The following is a 16,853-nucleotide window of genomic DNA, read 5'->3' as shown; positions in this document are numbered from 1 at the left end:
CTTCAGTATGCAGTCACTCAGACTTTGCACATCTCAGTAAAAATTCTGGGAAGTCCCTCAAAATTTTCACATCCAGAAAAAAATTCAGGTTGAAATGGACATGAGAAATCTTGCACACAGCTAGAGATTCTTCAATAGTCAGTTATAAACAAAAAAAAATTCTTTTTCTCTTCTCACTTTAGCTCCTGCAGTCAGCCACGCACAATATTTTAGCTGCTAAAATATTCCTTTTGAGCTGTTTGTTTTCCATTACAGAGCTCAATGTACATATTTGGCAGTACAATAATGAGTCTGATCTCCAAGCAGTAGTACATAGTTCTTGAATTCTCAGCATCATTCAGTCATTGTTGTAAGGCATGTGTAAAAGAAGGGAGATTGAGTGAGATGAGATGAGATGAGATGAGATGAGATGAGATGAGATGAGATGAGACTACCATCTCTTTGAATGTCACCCTAAATCTTATGGAGCACAGCAAGTGCTCAGGTGAAGCCTCCCATCTGCATGCAGAGCTGGCCATGGTGTGTAAGATCTAGGGCAGGACAAAGCAGCAGCACAGGATTCCAGCAGATTCTCAAAGGCCACCTCTTTGCCTACATTTCTGAAAATGTCCTTTTACTGAGAATGACCATCTGCATTCTTGAAGCCAATAAAAATGTGACACTTGGAATACATTATCAAAAGTTTTCTGAACCACATTATTAATAAAGTCTATTTTTTGTCTGTAAAGACATACATTTGTGAAACAACACCAGTTCATTATCAAATAGCTCTATGTTAGCTATGAAAAACAAGTACAGGGAGCTAGAAACTGAAATTCTGTCTTACTTGCTTATTTGTTTATAAGTAGATGATTTCTAAATACATGGAGAACAGAACAAGTACATATCCAGAATCATCTAGATCTGAAGACAACCTGAGCTAGGAAAACTGCTTTCTGGACTTTCATTCTTCAATTGGGTGGTATTGCAGAAAAGTGAGGGCAAAATATTCACATTTTTCTATTCATAAAAGAACAGGAAGTTGAGGTGATGCATCCATTTCACGAAAAGCATGATGAAGGCTTCACGTGACTACGCAAACTTTCTCTGTCCTCACTACTCTGATCTGTGCCAGAATTCAAGCCTTAGAATAGATATAATTTATATCCAACAGGGTAGATGGAAGATCAGCCCATTTACAGTTAGTGATGTCAGGCATGGGTATGAAATATGGCTAAATCAGGAGAATCTGAACATTTATCAGGTGTTTTCGTTACCAGTGAATTAATTTGTGAAAGAAACTGCTGGCCAGAACAAGGCAAGCAATTGTTGCACATGAGACTTCTGAAAACTGCCTTCCAAATGAAACTGTTAGCAAGCAGTAAAAATAAGTATATAGATAAAAAATACACAGAAAAATATCAATGCAGGTTATAAGATGAAAAAACCAACCATTTTCCAAAACCAAATCACTCATGGTACCGCTTGTAAAGCCGTCAAAATGGAAATTGTCTGGTGAGTATAAGGATAGAGCACAAAGGTATGATGATGCAACAGGATTGCCTTAGTTTCTTAAGGTAATTTCAAACTACTCTACCTATCCTTTAGGATCTGCTACTTGCAACTGGGAGTTTTTACTGCTAGGGCTGTGTGTGACAAAATCTTAGCACTCCTGTGTGAGATACATCTATTAGATTGTAGAAGATTGTGAGTACCTGGAAGATGTCATCAAGAGAAAACCTCTCTCTTTTCAGTCCAGTTACATACATTTTTCTCTGCCTTCTTTCCCTTCTCACTTTTCACCTTTCTCTTCTCTGTTTTCTCTGAGCCAAAATTTTAATTCTTCTATAAGTAGCAAGAAAATTATTGCTTCCTACAAAAGCTGGTTCACAGAAAATCCTTGTTTTGGGAACGATTTCTGTGACAGCAACACCTCTCTTTTCCTTCTTTCTATTTTGAAGGCCCAAAAGAATTGATGCCACAAGTTCCTCCCAAAAGCTAAGCTACCATGTTGTTTATCAGTAAATCAGATTAGCATTCTAAACTTCTATTGAATAGAGAATTAGTCCCAGGAAAGGGATAATTAAGCATTACTGTTAATTATCATGACTAGATCCTCTAGCTCTTCATCAGAACGGTATCACAGCTATATTAAAGCAAATTTTTAGGTAGAAAAACTATCTTCAATGTGTCATGTACCCTTTAGCTTCAGGGCAGTATTACTTCCATTAATCTGCAGTCATGGTGATGTTGGTTGATTTTTTTTTTTTCATGAGCTAATGTACTGTTAATAAGGTGTCAATTACTGATGCAAGCAAACAGGGCAAAGAATAACATTTCTAATTGCTGCAGTTATCACCTAAGTGCAATTATCTACTACTGCTGAAATAAATCACTTCAGGATTAAAAGCTGCCTTTACAACATTCACATTTATCTTTTATTACTATTATTACCGTAGCTGCCTTTCCTTTCCTTTCCTTTCCTTTCCTTTCCTTTCCTTTCCTTTCCTTTCCTTTCCTTTCCTTTCCTTTCCTTTCCTTTCCTTTCCTTTCCTTTCCTTTCCTTTCCTTTCCTTTCCTTTCCTTTCCTTTCCTTTCCTTTCCTTTCCTCTCCTCTCCTCTCCTCTCCTCTCCTCTCCTCTCCTCTCCTCTCCTCTCCTCTCCTCTCCTCTCCTCTCCTCTCCTCTCCTCTCCTCTCCTCTCCTCTCCTCTCCTCTCCTCTCCTCTCCTCTCCTCTCCTCTCCTCTCCTCTCCTCTCCTCTCCTCTCCTCCTCTCCCCTCCCCTCCCCTCCCCTCCCCTCCCCTCCCCTCCCCTCCCCTCCCCTCCCCTCCCCTCCCCTCCCCTCCCCTCCCCTCCCCTCCCCTCCCCTCCCCTCCCCTCCATTAGTGGACAGAGAAAAAAGACAATATGCATTAAATTATGAGTATTGTTTTCCATAGATTTTAAGTAAACTATTAAGTCTCCATATACCCTATTTTTTATTTTGATTTATTTTAAACTAATTGAACTGAAATTTTGCTCTTTCTGCCATCTAGTTGTGCTTATTAAGTTCATACTTTACGAAATCTAAGGTAATACCAATTTTAATAGGGGAACTTCCAGGATTCTCCTACTTTAAAAGCCTCCTGAGAAAAAACACCATACAGATAAAGAAACAGATCACTGAGAAACCTCTTTCTCCAAACACCAAGAAGTTTGGATTAAAAATTCAGTTTGCCTGCCAACAAAGAAGCAATTATAAAGACTGCTAACAAGAAAAATAAAAAAAAGCCCATGCAGATTTTGTGGAAGCATATGATTTGTCGTTCACAAGATGGTACCAGAGAAAGGTGCATTTGTGGACTTCATTATCCTCTTCTGACCTAGGCTGTGTTGTACAGAGGTCTCCCAATTAGCCTGGAACAGAGTTAACAAGGTAGCAATCAAGGAGGCAAAGTGTTTCTGGCTGGACACTGTAAAGGGCTGCTTATACCTTGCCTCTAATTGGAATAGAGCATCCTCCCTCTCCTGACCACCTACCTTCACTGGGAATAGCTGAATCTACAATACTCCCTCCATGTGATGTAAACTCCAGCCACTTTGTGATGGCAGCAGCTTGTCTTGCAGATCACATTTCCCACTGACCTGGAGTCTATATCTAACATCCATGGAAAAGCAAAACCCTCCCAGAATCCACCTATGACTTTCAAAAACATACTCCTGTCACAAGCATCACTGGCAGATACTTAACAGAACCAATCCTTTCTTTCGTGCTTCCCCCACATTTTCAGCTTTGCTTTTGCTGCTGCTTTCATCTACTCCTCATTGAGTGCTCTGAGCGCACAAATTTTTGAAAGGCTAAGAAGGAGCCTAATTGCATTATTCCTTCTGCTGTAAGCTGGGTCTACCTGTGCTACATGTGAATGGAAAGTGTGGGGAACCAGCAGTGAAATAAACCTATTTCACAGAGTGGGTAAAGTATGTCTGAAAAATGAAAGATGTTATTTATTTTTTCTATGCCTCTCTATCTTTTCATGTCTTGGATACCTTTCTGTGGAAAACTTCTTACCTTTTCAAGTGGTCGGTGTCCTTTTTGAAATGATGTCTTTTCAGCTATCTTTCCAGCTCTACTCACTTCCCAAAACAGCCACATTATTACAGAAAAGAAAGTGAAGCAAAGATATCAGGCACTGATCTAAGATGTCCAGATCAACAACAGCACTGGGGAAATCAAGGTTAGAGGCAGTATGCGCAAACAGGCATCAATAGTCATATTACAAAAGCTGGAGATTTTTCCATTGGTATTGATTCCTGTAGCAGACATGCTTTAGGGCCACTTGATAGGAATTCTCTTGGCTAGCTTATGATTACATATGCCTCTTATCCAGCCTGGTGATGCTTTTTGCCTTAACAATTTTTCAGCACTTTGGTGGAGCCTTCTGCATAAATCAGTCTCCCTAAAAAGTGAAGCAGTATGAACATGAAGTTTAAGTATTTTTAACCTTCCACCTCTAGCTTACATGATGGTGATGTAAGATCTGGTAACATGAGTCCAATTATTTCAATACTAAAGGGCAAATAAAGGAAAATCCAGACAATCTCAGAGATTGTCAGGACAATTTGCCTTTCTGTTATGATAGTTTCACCTTCAAAAATGGCAAAAAATGGAAAAGCATAGTCATTATGTATGTTTGGTGAAAGTAAACACAAGGCATTACATAGATAATTTCTCTTGAGTTCTTAAAGGAATAAACAAATTTGGTTTTGACCTGATTTTGCAAAATACCATCTTACAAAAAGCCAGATTATCAAGGTGGTCTCTAAAAGTTGTTGATATGGCGTATAGAAGTTATAGCACTTCCTAAAAAATAACCTTTGGGCCATAAAGTAGGAGAGTTCAATCAAGTAAAATGATGGGAGGGAAAATGAAGTTGTTGAGGCGGGCTTTAGTTGAGAGGAACCTGAGTTGCAGATTGCCAGAACTCAGATGGCTGTAACACAGAACACACACTTGGTTGTCTTCTTCCCAGACCATCACCCTTGCTATCTTACTGGTACCTTCTGGAAAGCCTCCAGGACCTCCTGGAGGCTTGCCCGACTGCAGTGTGAATATTTTTACATAACCTAAAGCAACTTGGCAGGGTACATACACTTGACAGAAATTTGTTCAGTGTGAATGACTTGAACCACAAGGCCAAAAATTTAAAGTAATTTACTGTCATTTTTCATGCTGGGAAAGTGAAAAGAAGGTAAACAACAGAGGTTGCATCTTCTTGTGGAAGTACTGAAGTCTCCAGTTCTGATATTTGCTAAGATGAAATATTTAAAGGGCTAGTAACAATTCGGCTGTGTGCAAGAAATATTGAATATCACCAAAAAAGAACTATCCTGAACAGTCTATTCTGTAAGATAAATGAATTCTAGGAGCAATATACTGTCCAAAGAGATGTGTCACTCGTCCATAAAATTATTATTGTTTTAAATAATTGAAAAGTGAAGTCAGTCACCTGGCACCAGAACAGAACATAGCAGTTATTAAAGAGGTTGAAACAACTCCCATTGAATCTCTAGTGCTTCTCTCTTTTGATGTAAGCAACCAAATAATGGTAAGAGCAGATCTTAGCAACTGTGGATTAAGGAACTACTGAAATGTCATGATGGGCTCCTGAGGTCCGTTGCTTGTGATTTAATGATGATGGATAATACTGAAAGGAGATATTTTGAAACTGAAACTGACCTTTCTTAGTCAAAAATACAGAAAGAAATCTTGAAGGATGAGAGTCCATGAACTTGTTCCTGACTACATGTTGTTCTTGTCAGGATAAACTTGTCAGCTGTGCCTTGGTTAATATGATGGCAAGCTTTCAAGCATACTGACACTGGAATGGATTTTTTTTTTTTTTTTTGTGGGGTGGTCATGAGATGAAAAGAAAGGAAAAAAGGAAAAAAAAGTCAGGGAGAAATTGAATTCAAGTCTAAGTGGCACAATTTTTTCAGTGAAATTTGGGGAAAAGATGTAAAAATGTCATTTTGGATCACTCAAAATAATGTATTAAAAATAAATCTTTTTTACTTGCAAGATATTTGGAACATTTTTTTCTTACAATGATTATAGTGAAATTTATGTGAGAAAAGGTACTCCATCTTATGTTCCCTAATATTCAAACTAACACCACCACCCCCCACTCCGGCGCAACTTGAGGCCATTTCCTCATTTTATTGTTTGTTACTTGGAAGAAGAAGAAATGTGATCAGAGGGCTCTGTGAAATATGAGCCAGACTCGAGAAGATTTCAGATCATTCAGGGCTATGGCTTGAAGGCTCTGCAAAACTTGACTGCTTTCACTGTATCGCTGCATCCTCTGACATAATCTGCCAGCCAAAAAAATTAACCTTTAGGTCAATCTCACAGACTTGCACAGCAGAATTGGCAGTGAAATCTATTTGTCAGCAAGAGTTCTCACAGAGAACAGTGTTTGTTGCTCAGCTGGGTCCTTCACAGGTTATTTCTTTATTTACCATGATGGGAAATATACAAATGTGACATTTTGAATTAACACATAGTGATGTTTAAGTCATTTTTTAGAGTAGAACTAAGGGACTTGTGGGCATTTTTCTTGCTGTGTTAGTGAGAGGGATAAATAAGGCCATGCACACCTTACAGCAGTTCCCCAGCAGGGTGGGACCTTAAACAAGATTAAAAAGACACTCAGGGGGAAGACGTCAAGGAAATAGCACCATGATGAGAGAGGTTGTTTTCCAGTGCAAATATAAAAATGTATCCATTTTCAATGGGGAAAAAGAAATTACTGATGTGACAATTATATTAGACATCAATTGTTGTTGTTAGGTTTTTAATTTGCTTTGTAATCTACAGCTGTTATATTAATGAGATGAATAAAAATTGATTGTATTATGCATTAGAGAACAATCTAATTTTAACTAGCATGGGTGCGCTGTTGTTTTCTAAATGGTTTTATTATTATGGTTTGAACTGGTTGAAGTTTTGTTGGACATCGATTGGAAAATGCCATTCTCTAACAAAAAGGAAATTAAAAATTGGCATAAGAATTAATTATGACCACTGAGGACTAAACTGATAAAGGATTTCAGAAGCTTTTTCAGCAGTAGAGATCAGGTGATGCCTCATTAACTACTTCAGACTTCAGAAGAAATATGGTAGCATAATCACTTTAAAATTCCCATGCTAATTAAAATTTTGCTGTCTTTTGCACTGTGTTATGTTTCTTTCAGAAGTACAGTAGCAACCCCCCCCCTTAGAACAATTTTAATTTTTAAAACAATGTGTCCTTTTCAATTGTTCATATCTTACACTGAGAGACTCCCCAATTTTTTCATTCTGTTGGTTTGCGCACCTTCTTCAGAGCTTATGTTAAGCAGCATACTTCTGTGTCTGGATCTCCAATTAGTACAATCAGCCTCTGAAGATTCTGTTTTTGATAGAACCAATCATATTTTTTCTATTGTTAAAAAACAATGATTGTGAAAAATCATGGGTTTCCCAGTATTATGACTATTTTTGTGTGTCTTATGACTATTTTCATGTGCTGTACAACTCTGGCTGAATGATGCCTCTTCACTCACTGACAAAGCATCAGATCAGAAATTTAGGTGTTGCCAAATAGCACTGAAACAGTGAACTGATAATATTTTGCAGAACATTTTTTATGAAGTGCAAAATATTCATATGTATACATATATATTAATTTCTAGATGGCTATCCTAAAGAGGAAATGATTTATAGATGGAGGAAAAATTCAGTGGAGGCTGCTGACCAGAAATCTTGGAGACTCTATCAGTTTGACTTTATGGGTCTCAGAAATACTTCAGAAATTGTGAAAACCTCTGCAGGTAAGAATGATTAGTGCTTTTTCTGGAATTCAGATTATTTAAAAATATTTATCCTTGTTTTGCTTTCAGTCAAGTACAAATTGATTTTAATATGTTCCAATATTCATATTAGCACCTGTAAAGCTCAGACCTCAAAAATATTGAATTTATCTTGATTTTTGGTAATCTCCACTCTTCTAGTGACTTCACAAACTGAGGAATAAATGCTTGCTTGATATGGCTGTTTGTTATAGACTTGAAGTTACTGCATGATTCTCATTCCTCATTTATTAGGCCACTCCTGCATTGAATCTCTCTTCATCATAAATTAAAGAGAAAGATTTTCAGCACAATGGTAGCTTAGTGAAATTAGACACTTTCTGTACTTAATCATTCAGAAAATGGTTTAATGTTTTTCTTAATATTTCAAAGACACTCTCTCAGCTAATAAATGCCTTTGGTCATGACCTTACCAATTGATTGCGATTAAAATCTAATGATGCCTATTCTATTCTGTCAGAAATCTTGCTGTTTCTTATAATAACACAGTAATATATAGAAAAAAATGTTTAAATGGAACACATTATTTGAACTGGATAAACTGTGGTCATACAGTGTCTAAACTTTATACATGACTGTGGTAAGCTCCATGATTGCCATGATTTGGTTAGTCTTCTCACAGTTGCTGAGGGAATCTAGAAGCAACCTTCTGCTTAACAGGTGGTGAATTTTTGAAAAAATCTGATTTTTTTTAAAGGTAAGCAAAGCTAAGGTATTCTTTTCAAAACTCTGTGCATAACATTAATGACAAAAAAAATCATAAATCTGTGAAACTACTGCTTTTCAGTCCTGGCCCACTCACATCAGCAATGAATTCTTAGAACTGGGTACAGATTTTTGTAATGAAAAGTCACTAAAGCTTTAGTGAATATTCTGAGCTAGTGGTTTAGCAGAAAAAAATGTTGCAAAGAGCACATACGTGAAAGTTGTCTTTTGTTATGAAAACAAAGCCTTTTAATTTGCAAGTTAGTCAGGAATGCAAATTTCCCATAAATTGAATCAGGTACTAAATACTAAATCATTAAAGTATCTATGTATGTGGTTTAACCCCAGCTGGCAGCTTAACCACATGCAACTGCTCACTCATTTTCCCTGGTGGGATGGGGGCGAGAATTGAAAGAATAAAAGCAAGGAAACTCATGGGTTAAGATAAAGATATTTTAATAGGGAAAGAAAAAGCTGTGCACCCAGGCAAAGCAAAACAAGAAATTAATTCACAGCTTCCCATGGGCAGGCAGGTGTTCAGTCATCTCCAAGAAAACAGGGAGGTTGGAACCAGATTATCTTCAAGGTCCCCTTCCAACCTAAACCATTCTGTGATTCCATGAAAAAGAATTACCAAATTATTATTAATCTAATGACAGTGTCTTGAAAAACAAATCTATTTAACTCTGCCAGGACAAAACCATATTTATAGAGGTCTTATTTAAGTAAGTGAATGGATAATGTGGAGCAAAGAAAAACCTATTTCCTATGTTCTTTTTAGCATGTGCCCAGTTCTTACTAAGATGAGTGAGTTGGCACAATATTTTTTGTATAATTGCCATTGCTGTTTCTGCTCACCTGTGTTTGTGAGTGCAAAATCCAACAGAGTGTTGAACTCAAGTTACTGGAAGCATGTGATATTTCTGTTCTCCTAGAGGCACCACAGTGACAGAAAGCTGTTGACAAACTGAAGCTTACTCAAATACTGAAAAAAAAAAAAACCACACCAAAATCTCCTGTCAGGAGATTGTGGAAGCTAACTTGGAAGAAACAATGTAAAATGTATGTGTCAGTTTGTCACCTGGAGTTATTAGCTTTGAAAAATGAGTTGTGCATTTCACCAGATACCTAAGAAAGGTGTCAACAAACATATGAGAAATGTAAAAAATAAACCCCTCAGTTTGCACATGGGCCTGAGTTTTCAGAAAATCAACTATATTTTGTTACTCTATAGTTTAAGGTAATTTCAAAGGCCAGATTTACTGAATGTCAAAAAGTATTTACTGTCGAGAGTAAATAGAGTGAAAACCAGGGCCAGGACTTGAGAAAAAACAAGTACATTGGAAAACCTTGAATATGCCTCATGCTATAGAATAAGCTGTCCCAAAATCGAGGGAAGGGGGCAGGACACAGTGCTATATGTCTCTGACAAAATTTGAGGTAATTCTGTGACTACCTGCTGTGTCTAAATATATGTGAACAAACAGGATAAAGAGGATAAACATGCCTGTTTACTGAAGTAAAACCCTAGCCAAGAAGTTCGAGAATTAGGGAACCCACAAAGCTGCTATTCCCTACTGTTTGGACAATCTGTGATAAAGGAAGGTGGCAGCACCTTCTTATAGGTGTTACATCTCCTTTACAGCCATGCCATGAGGGTCCAAAAAGAGATGCCAGGTTCTGACATGGAAGATCTGTGGTATTTTTACACTCAAGCTACCTGGAGAGGCAGAGTGCCCTGGGGCTTACCCCTAGGACACTATGGGTGTAGGATTCACCTTGAATTTATGCTGCTCCTCAGAGAGAGCAGTTCCTCCTCTATGCTCTGGTCTGTCTGGGGCCCCTCTGAGCCATGTGGAAGCCGATAATGGCCTCAGCAGCCACCGCCCCTTTGAAGGCTCAGGACAGAAAGGACGAGCAGCATTGTTCAGGGTGCTGCATGGGGGATCATTCTTACTAATAAGGTGGAGTTAGGAGAAGGGAAGCAGGCTGGATATTAGCAGCAGCTTTCTGAAAAAAAAAAAAAAAAGATACTAACCATTGTCTCTTCCTCCCAAGGGAAATTACTGAAACTACTATTACAGACGGCGTTTAAAAGCAGACTAGGCATAGCATGAGAATACCTACTGCAGGGACCAGTCCTGAACTAACAAGTGATGGATTCAAAACCCTAACTTCTTATTTACTTCTGACTTACACCTTTCTGCTCGTTTAGGACACTATTGCTTTTCACTAAATTACATCTATATAATGTGAGAGCTGCTGCACTGTTACCTTCCTATGTCCAGATCAGGGATCTCTTTTTCGCTCCTCTTCAGCCAGTGTCTGGGTATAATGAAGAGAGGTCACACTGATCACACAGCAACTTGCTGCCGTTCTTCTTCATTTGCATTAAGTCCTTTCTTGGCAGTCATTTTCATGACAGAATTATTAGATTTAACACTCGCCAGTGTTCTGGGTTTTTTTTTTTTTCCAGTCTTTCCAAACATTTTTCAGACATTTAAATAACCTTTATGTTAATCTATGACAATTTCAGAGGCACACAAGTAAGAAGCCAGCTGTCACAGAGTACATTTCAGAAATCTAAGCAATATGAGAAATGTCATCTTTTGCACTGAACCAGCAGTGGCTTAAATTATTGACACAGTGGTGTACTTTCCTTTTTTTTTTTACAATAATCTGTCAGCCAAATAAAGTCTTCATTGCCACCTGGAAGAAGTGCACAGCTTTCTCCTGAGGATATTTTTTTTTTTTAAATTTCATGCTAAGATACAAACACAAAATAAATTAAATACCTCCTGCAAATGGTGATTGCATGCAATAAACAGCAGAAATCACGGTGCTGGTAGTATGGTCATGAACCTTTATCTGGAACCCTAAGAAAGTTCTCACTGTCAGTTGATATCAAATTAATTCACAAATACTGAAACATTCCCCTGTTGCCATCTGGCAAGATACTCAGATACTGTAGCAAGAACTCCTCTCTTACTACAGTGTCAAATAAGGTTGACAAAGATAATTAAAGGAGAAGGAGTACTAAGCCACCTGTGAAAAGAAAGGAAAAACTGCATGTGCAGAAAATTGTGCAGATTTTAGAACTGCAAGTCAGCCAATGGAAAGGTGACCAGGACAACAGGAGAGAGAAGAAAGTCACCTTTAAAAGCACTCTGTGTGTGTTTGTAATAAACTTCAGGTTTCTGAGTCCCAGACATTCCAAATACACTGGAGGGGGGTGGTAAGGCATAGGAAGGTAACAAAAACAAAGACCAAGAAAAACCCACTACAGAATCATGAAGACCTCCAAAATTAAAGCTCATGTAGTGAGTTGTAGTGTTGCTTGCACTTTTCTGCTGACATCTCCCTCAGAAAGTCTGTTCATTCGTTTAAAATCACTTTTTTTCCCCCACACTGTTAGATAAATACAAAGACCCTGTAACTCTCGAATCTTATTTTCATTTACTTAAAAACTTCTTTGCATCTTACAAGTATTGTTTGTGTTCTTCCTCAGATGCCTTTAGCCTGATTTATGCAGTTCAAAGGGCCTTTGCATAAATAAGTTCAAAATAATTCATCAGAAATAGAAAACACCAATAAAAGCACCCTATTAAAAATATAGCTGATTATGACTATACATATATATATATATATATATATATATATATATATATATATATATATAAGCAGACAGCTTAATTTCCTAGATTCTGAATTATCCCAAGCATCAATACTCAAACTCAATAAATAGCCATAAAAACTGCCGTAAGAAGGTACAGCTTTGTTCACATACCATGGTTGGTGATGATTAGTGGAGTCATCATGCAACTTATAAGACGTGCTTTAGGTTTCGAAACTGCTGTTTCATAAAGTACTTTGGCTTAAATGATGTTCTCAGCCCTGTATCACAGGGCTGCAAATCAAAGTTGATAGCTGTTGTCACAGATTTAGATAAAGTTCTTTTGGGCCATACTACCAGCAACACAAATTAAAGTACATATTCTGTTGCAGAGTACTCAGTAAGTGGCAAGTACAAAACTACTACAGAACAAAATAAAACAAACTTTTCTTTCAAGAATTGCAAATATCTACATAGATACATACATGTATGTAATATATACATATGTGGGTACTGGCAGAGGGGGGAAGGGACAGACATGTTTTTATAGGAATGCCAAATTTCACTAGGAGAGTGCCCATCAAGTCAAATGTGTTCTTGCAGCACAGAACACCAGCTGTACCCTGGGCTCCATCAGAAGCAGCATGACTACCATGTTGAATGAGGTGATTCTGCCCCTTCACTCTAGTGAGACCCCATATGGAATATTGGGTGCAGCACTGAGGTCCTCAGCATAGTCAGGACATGGACCTGTGAGAATGAGTCCAGAGGAGGGTCATGAAGATGATCAGAGGGCTGGAGCTTCTCTCCTGGAAAGACAGGTTAAGAGGGTTCATCCTAGAGAAGGTAAGGCTCCAGGGAGACCTAGCAGCCATGCAGTGCCTAAAGAGGGATGATACGAGAGCTGAAAAGGGACTTTTTACAAAGGCCTGTAGTGACAGAACAAGGGGAGATGACTTCATACTGAAAGAGGGTAAGTTTAAATTAGATATTAGGAAGAAATTCTTTACTGGACAGACACTGGAACAGGTTTCCCAAAGAAGCTGTGTATGTTCCACCTCTGGAAGTGTTCAAGGTCAGACTGAATGGGGCTTTGAGCAATCTGGTCTAGTGGAAGGCATCCATGCCCACAGTACAAGACATAACAATAGATGATCTTTAAGGCCCCAAACTGTTCTGTGATTCTAAGACTGACATTAGTTGACGCTCCTTGGATTTGTGAGAAGTCAACACACTCCCAGATATTTATCCAGAGGAAATGCTGCTCATGACTTTCTCTTCTATTAGGTGTGCAAAGAACCGCTGACTTGAGAAAGCATTTCAAAATGGTCCCTATTGCTTACTATTTACTGTCAAATGCTCCCAGATCACTTTGCTGTAGGCACAGAGAGCCCACAAGAAGTACCCACAGAAGGTGAGCCAGATTGACCAGTGGCAGTCCAGGGCTGGGCAGCAGTCCAGTCATCACCCCATAGGTCTGTGTTGATAGGGCAGGACCACCACCCTTCCCAACCACCAGACCCACAAGGAAAGGCCAGGGTCAGCAGCAGGCAGCTGAACCCCTTAGCTGGAGGAAGAGGTTGCAAGAGGGGTGGCAAAGAAGGATGAGCAAAGGCTTATCAAAGCTACTGGAGCTTGTTGGTGCCCTTACGGTCTTGAAAATGAGTGGGAAAAATGCACAAAATGACACACAGGGAATGAATGCTTTTGTGTCCATGCATACTTCTTTTGATGCTCTGATTCAGTCACATCCTCTTGTGCCAGCTAACTCATCTGAAGATATTTATTTAATGAATAGATATTCATAAAACTTAGGGGTTTTAAAGTCATTGAAATTTTTAATTTGCCACTGAGTCCTGATGACACAACAGAGAGCTCTTGTCATCTCTGTTCTCCCCAGGACAAATGTGAATTTGAGGACTTTTTCCTCAAATGCTAAATTCATTGAGATCAAGAGGACGCTACCTCAGCTTACTGTATTACACAGACTGTCTTTACCAAATGGCATCCTGAAGCAGACAGGTGGAGACTCAGAAAAATACAATGCACCATTTTAAAATAGTTTCAATTTTCAATTACATGGCATTGCAGGACCTTTGCCTCTTTCACCATGGATATCAAATTGTCCTGGTTCCAGAAAGGACAGGGTTAATTTTTTGCAGTGGCCACGAGAGGCATGGCCATGTTGATGTTATTCTATACCACCTTCATTGGAAGTGGAGGGAAAGGGACTCCAACAACACTGTATAATCCAGAATGTTCATACAGTTTAAGATTACTTTGTGTGTGGCACCAAATATACACCTGGACTGGACTTGACTCTCTCATTCTTTGGCTGCTTTCAGAGGAACAGAATAGTACTGTGAGTCTTTTGCCTCGACAGAAATCCTGGAGTAAAGGAGCATCACAGGACTTACTTTCTGACAGTAAATACCAAGAGAAAATTAGCCTGATTATAAGAAGATTTAGCAATAACTTTTTTGTTGACAGAGTTTTTATCTCTGATACAGTATTTGGGATAAACTAAATCCCTTTTTAGCAGAGAAATCAACAGTATTGACTTGTAAAAGATGTTCATTCACACGTCAAACAGCAATTGATCAGTGTGAATATTTTGAAGATTTTGAATTTTTTCTAAGAGAAGCTTTAATCTTTATTTTAAACAGTAATTCATATAATAGACTGATAACTTTGTTATTAGCTACTCAGATTAAAAATGTAATAAATAAATAAACAGATAATTACTAATAATATTTCTAGGCTAATAAAGCCTTTTCCTATGTTGCTTGCAAGTTTCACAGACACTTATGGGAATAAAAACTTTTATTGACCTGAAAATTCAATACTTGCCCATCTTGTTAAAAAACTCTTACATAAAGCTCATAGTAAGACATCTTCTGAAGAGAGTGATTTATAACTGCATCAATAGCCTACTGAAGTTAATGGAACTTTTCCCTGCCGCTGGCCTGGGATCAGATCCTGAAATGTAGAAGCCTGAAACTGTATATTTAATGTGAATAATTCTTTAGTCACTAGAAACTAGAGAAAGCGCAGCTTAATAATGTGAGTGGGATAAGTATAACATGCTCTAAAAACACCTTCCCCCCTCTTTTCACAAATAGTGCAGCAGCTAACCAGAATAAGAGGACTAGAGAGAATATTACTCCTCGTCATACTTTGTAAGCTCAGCAGAACTGCATATATAACTGGTTTCATTCTTATGCTTTGCCTTGCAGAGACAAATGCTTAGTGTCCTTTGTATAGGTCCTTGCTGTAGCAAATGGTGAGAGATAATAAGTAATAAGAAGTAATTTTACTTAGTAGTGAAGGCAAAAGTAGAACAAAAAATAGGCAGTAGAAGAATTGGGAACAAGTCTTCACCTGCATTTTTTCTGAAGGGAGAATTTCGGTAGGAAGCAATTTTTTCCCAAAAAGACATCCAGTTGTCCTTGTTAGAGGACCTCAAGTTGTCCTTTTAAAAGGACTTCCATATCATATGGAAAACAACACGCAGTCTTTTTTCCATTATGTTTTCCTTCAGCTGATATCTGATAGTTCCATATTTTGGAATGTTTTGTATGTGTCTGACTTTAAGATTTAAGGTTTGTTAATTAGTGTCCTCATTCACTCATCGAGTGGCAATGCTATCTTTGTTGTTCCTCTCTGTACATGGAGTCCTGATCTCCTGCTCCCTTCTACTGGACCTACATAAATTTCCATTCTAGGATAGTTCACCAGGACAGTTAGATAACAAGGTTGAGTCTGTTCTCCAGTAACAATAAGTCAGACCTTGGGATTTTAGCCCGAGGTCTCCTCTGAGCTTGAAAGAGTGATGGGATGTTTAATAGCAGTATGAATTACTCAGTAAACCCCTTACAGAATTTATCACAAAGGCTAGTCAAGTCACTCACTGAAACACAGGGACTTTGGTCTCACATGTCCGTGTGCTTTTACCAGAGATCACAAGGTAAAAAAAAAAAAAAAAACAAACAAAAGACTGGAATTGCTTCCATGTTTAGCTAGGAAAAAGATTTTGATTCCTTACTTGTAAAGAACAGAGTTGTGAATTCTACATAGCAACAGAGGCCTTCCTCGTAGCAGTCACTTCTCATCTGCATTTTTCCTTCCCAGCCCAGATGACACTGAGGCAGGCTGATAGCTTGCAGGAATTTGTTCTGAAATTTCCAGCTTCCTCACTTGCTGCTCTCTGCAGTCATGGCAAAGTTTGATCAGTGAGAAGCCACATTGCCATTTGTATGATACCCAGACCTTTATAAGTAGAAGCCTTGATCTGCTGAACTATCTTTATATTGGCAGTAGTGGGCTGTCATGAAGGCTAAAGCAGTAGGGAGAGAGGGAAGTATTTCCAGGGAAAAGACACCACAACTGCAGTCAGAATGGCTTTACAAGTGTCTTTAATGTACAAAATACAAAACAAAATTGGATCCATAAGTTGACTTCTAATTAGGTGCACACTGTAGACAGAATATTTTGACTCAAATTGTGAAACATATCGTGACCTGCAATGCAGGTTGATGATACAATTTATGTTATTAATATCACTGTGATGGGGGTGGAAATATTACATAAGAACTGTGAGCATGTCTGCATTTATTCTGCTGAGAACAACCTTCTATACTTGCTGTTCCAGCACCTCTGGCTTTT

The 16,853-nt window shown here is 38.2% G+C and overlaps 1 protein-coding gene across 2 annotated transcripts in view; it reads left to right on the top strand.

The window, feature by feature from the left end:
- Positions 1-16,853, top strand: part of GABRG3 (gamma-aminobutyric acid type A receptor subunit gamma3) — a 289,194-nt gene that overhangs the window by 233,609 nt on the left and 38,732 nt on the right. For both annotated transcript variants that reach the window (XM_066176529.1, XM_066176528.1), the window contains exon 6: positions 7,694-7,831. In XM_066176529.1, coding sequence (XP_066032626.1) covers positions 7,694-7,831 — 138 coding nt within the window. The remainder of the gene's footprint in view (positions 1-7,693; positions 7,832-16,853) is intronic.

Source organism: Chamaea fasciata, unplaced genomic scaffold (genome assembly GCF_029207755.1).
Source record: "Chamaea fasciata isolate MVZ Bird 193981 ecotype frontalis unplaced genomic scaffold, bChaFas1.0.hap1 SCAF_2, whole genome shotgun sequence".
Taxonomy (NCBI): Eukaryota; Metazoa; Chordata; class Aves; order Passeriformes; family Sylviidae; genus Chamaea; species Chamaea fasciata.
The sequence above is the reverse complement of the archived record's forward strand: the minus strand, read 5'-3'. Positions and strand labels throughout refer to the sequence as shown.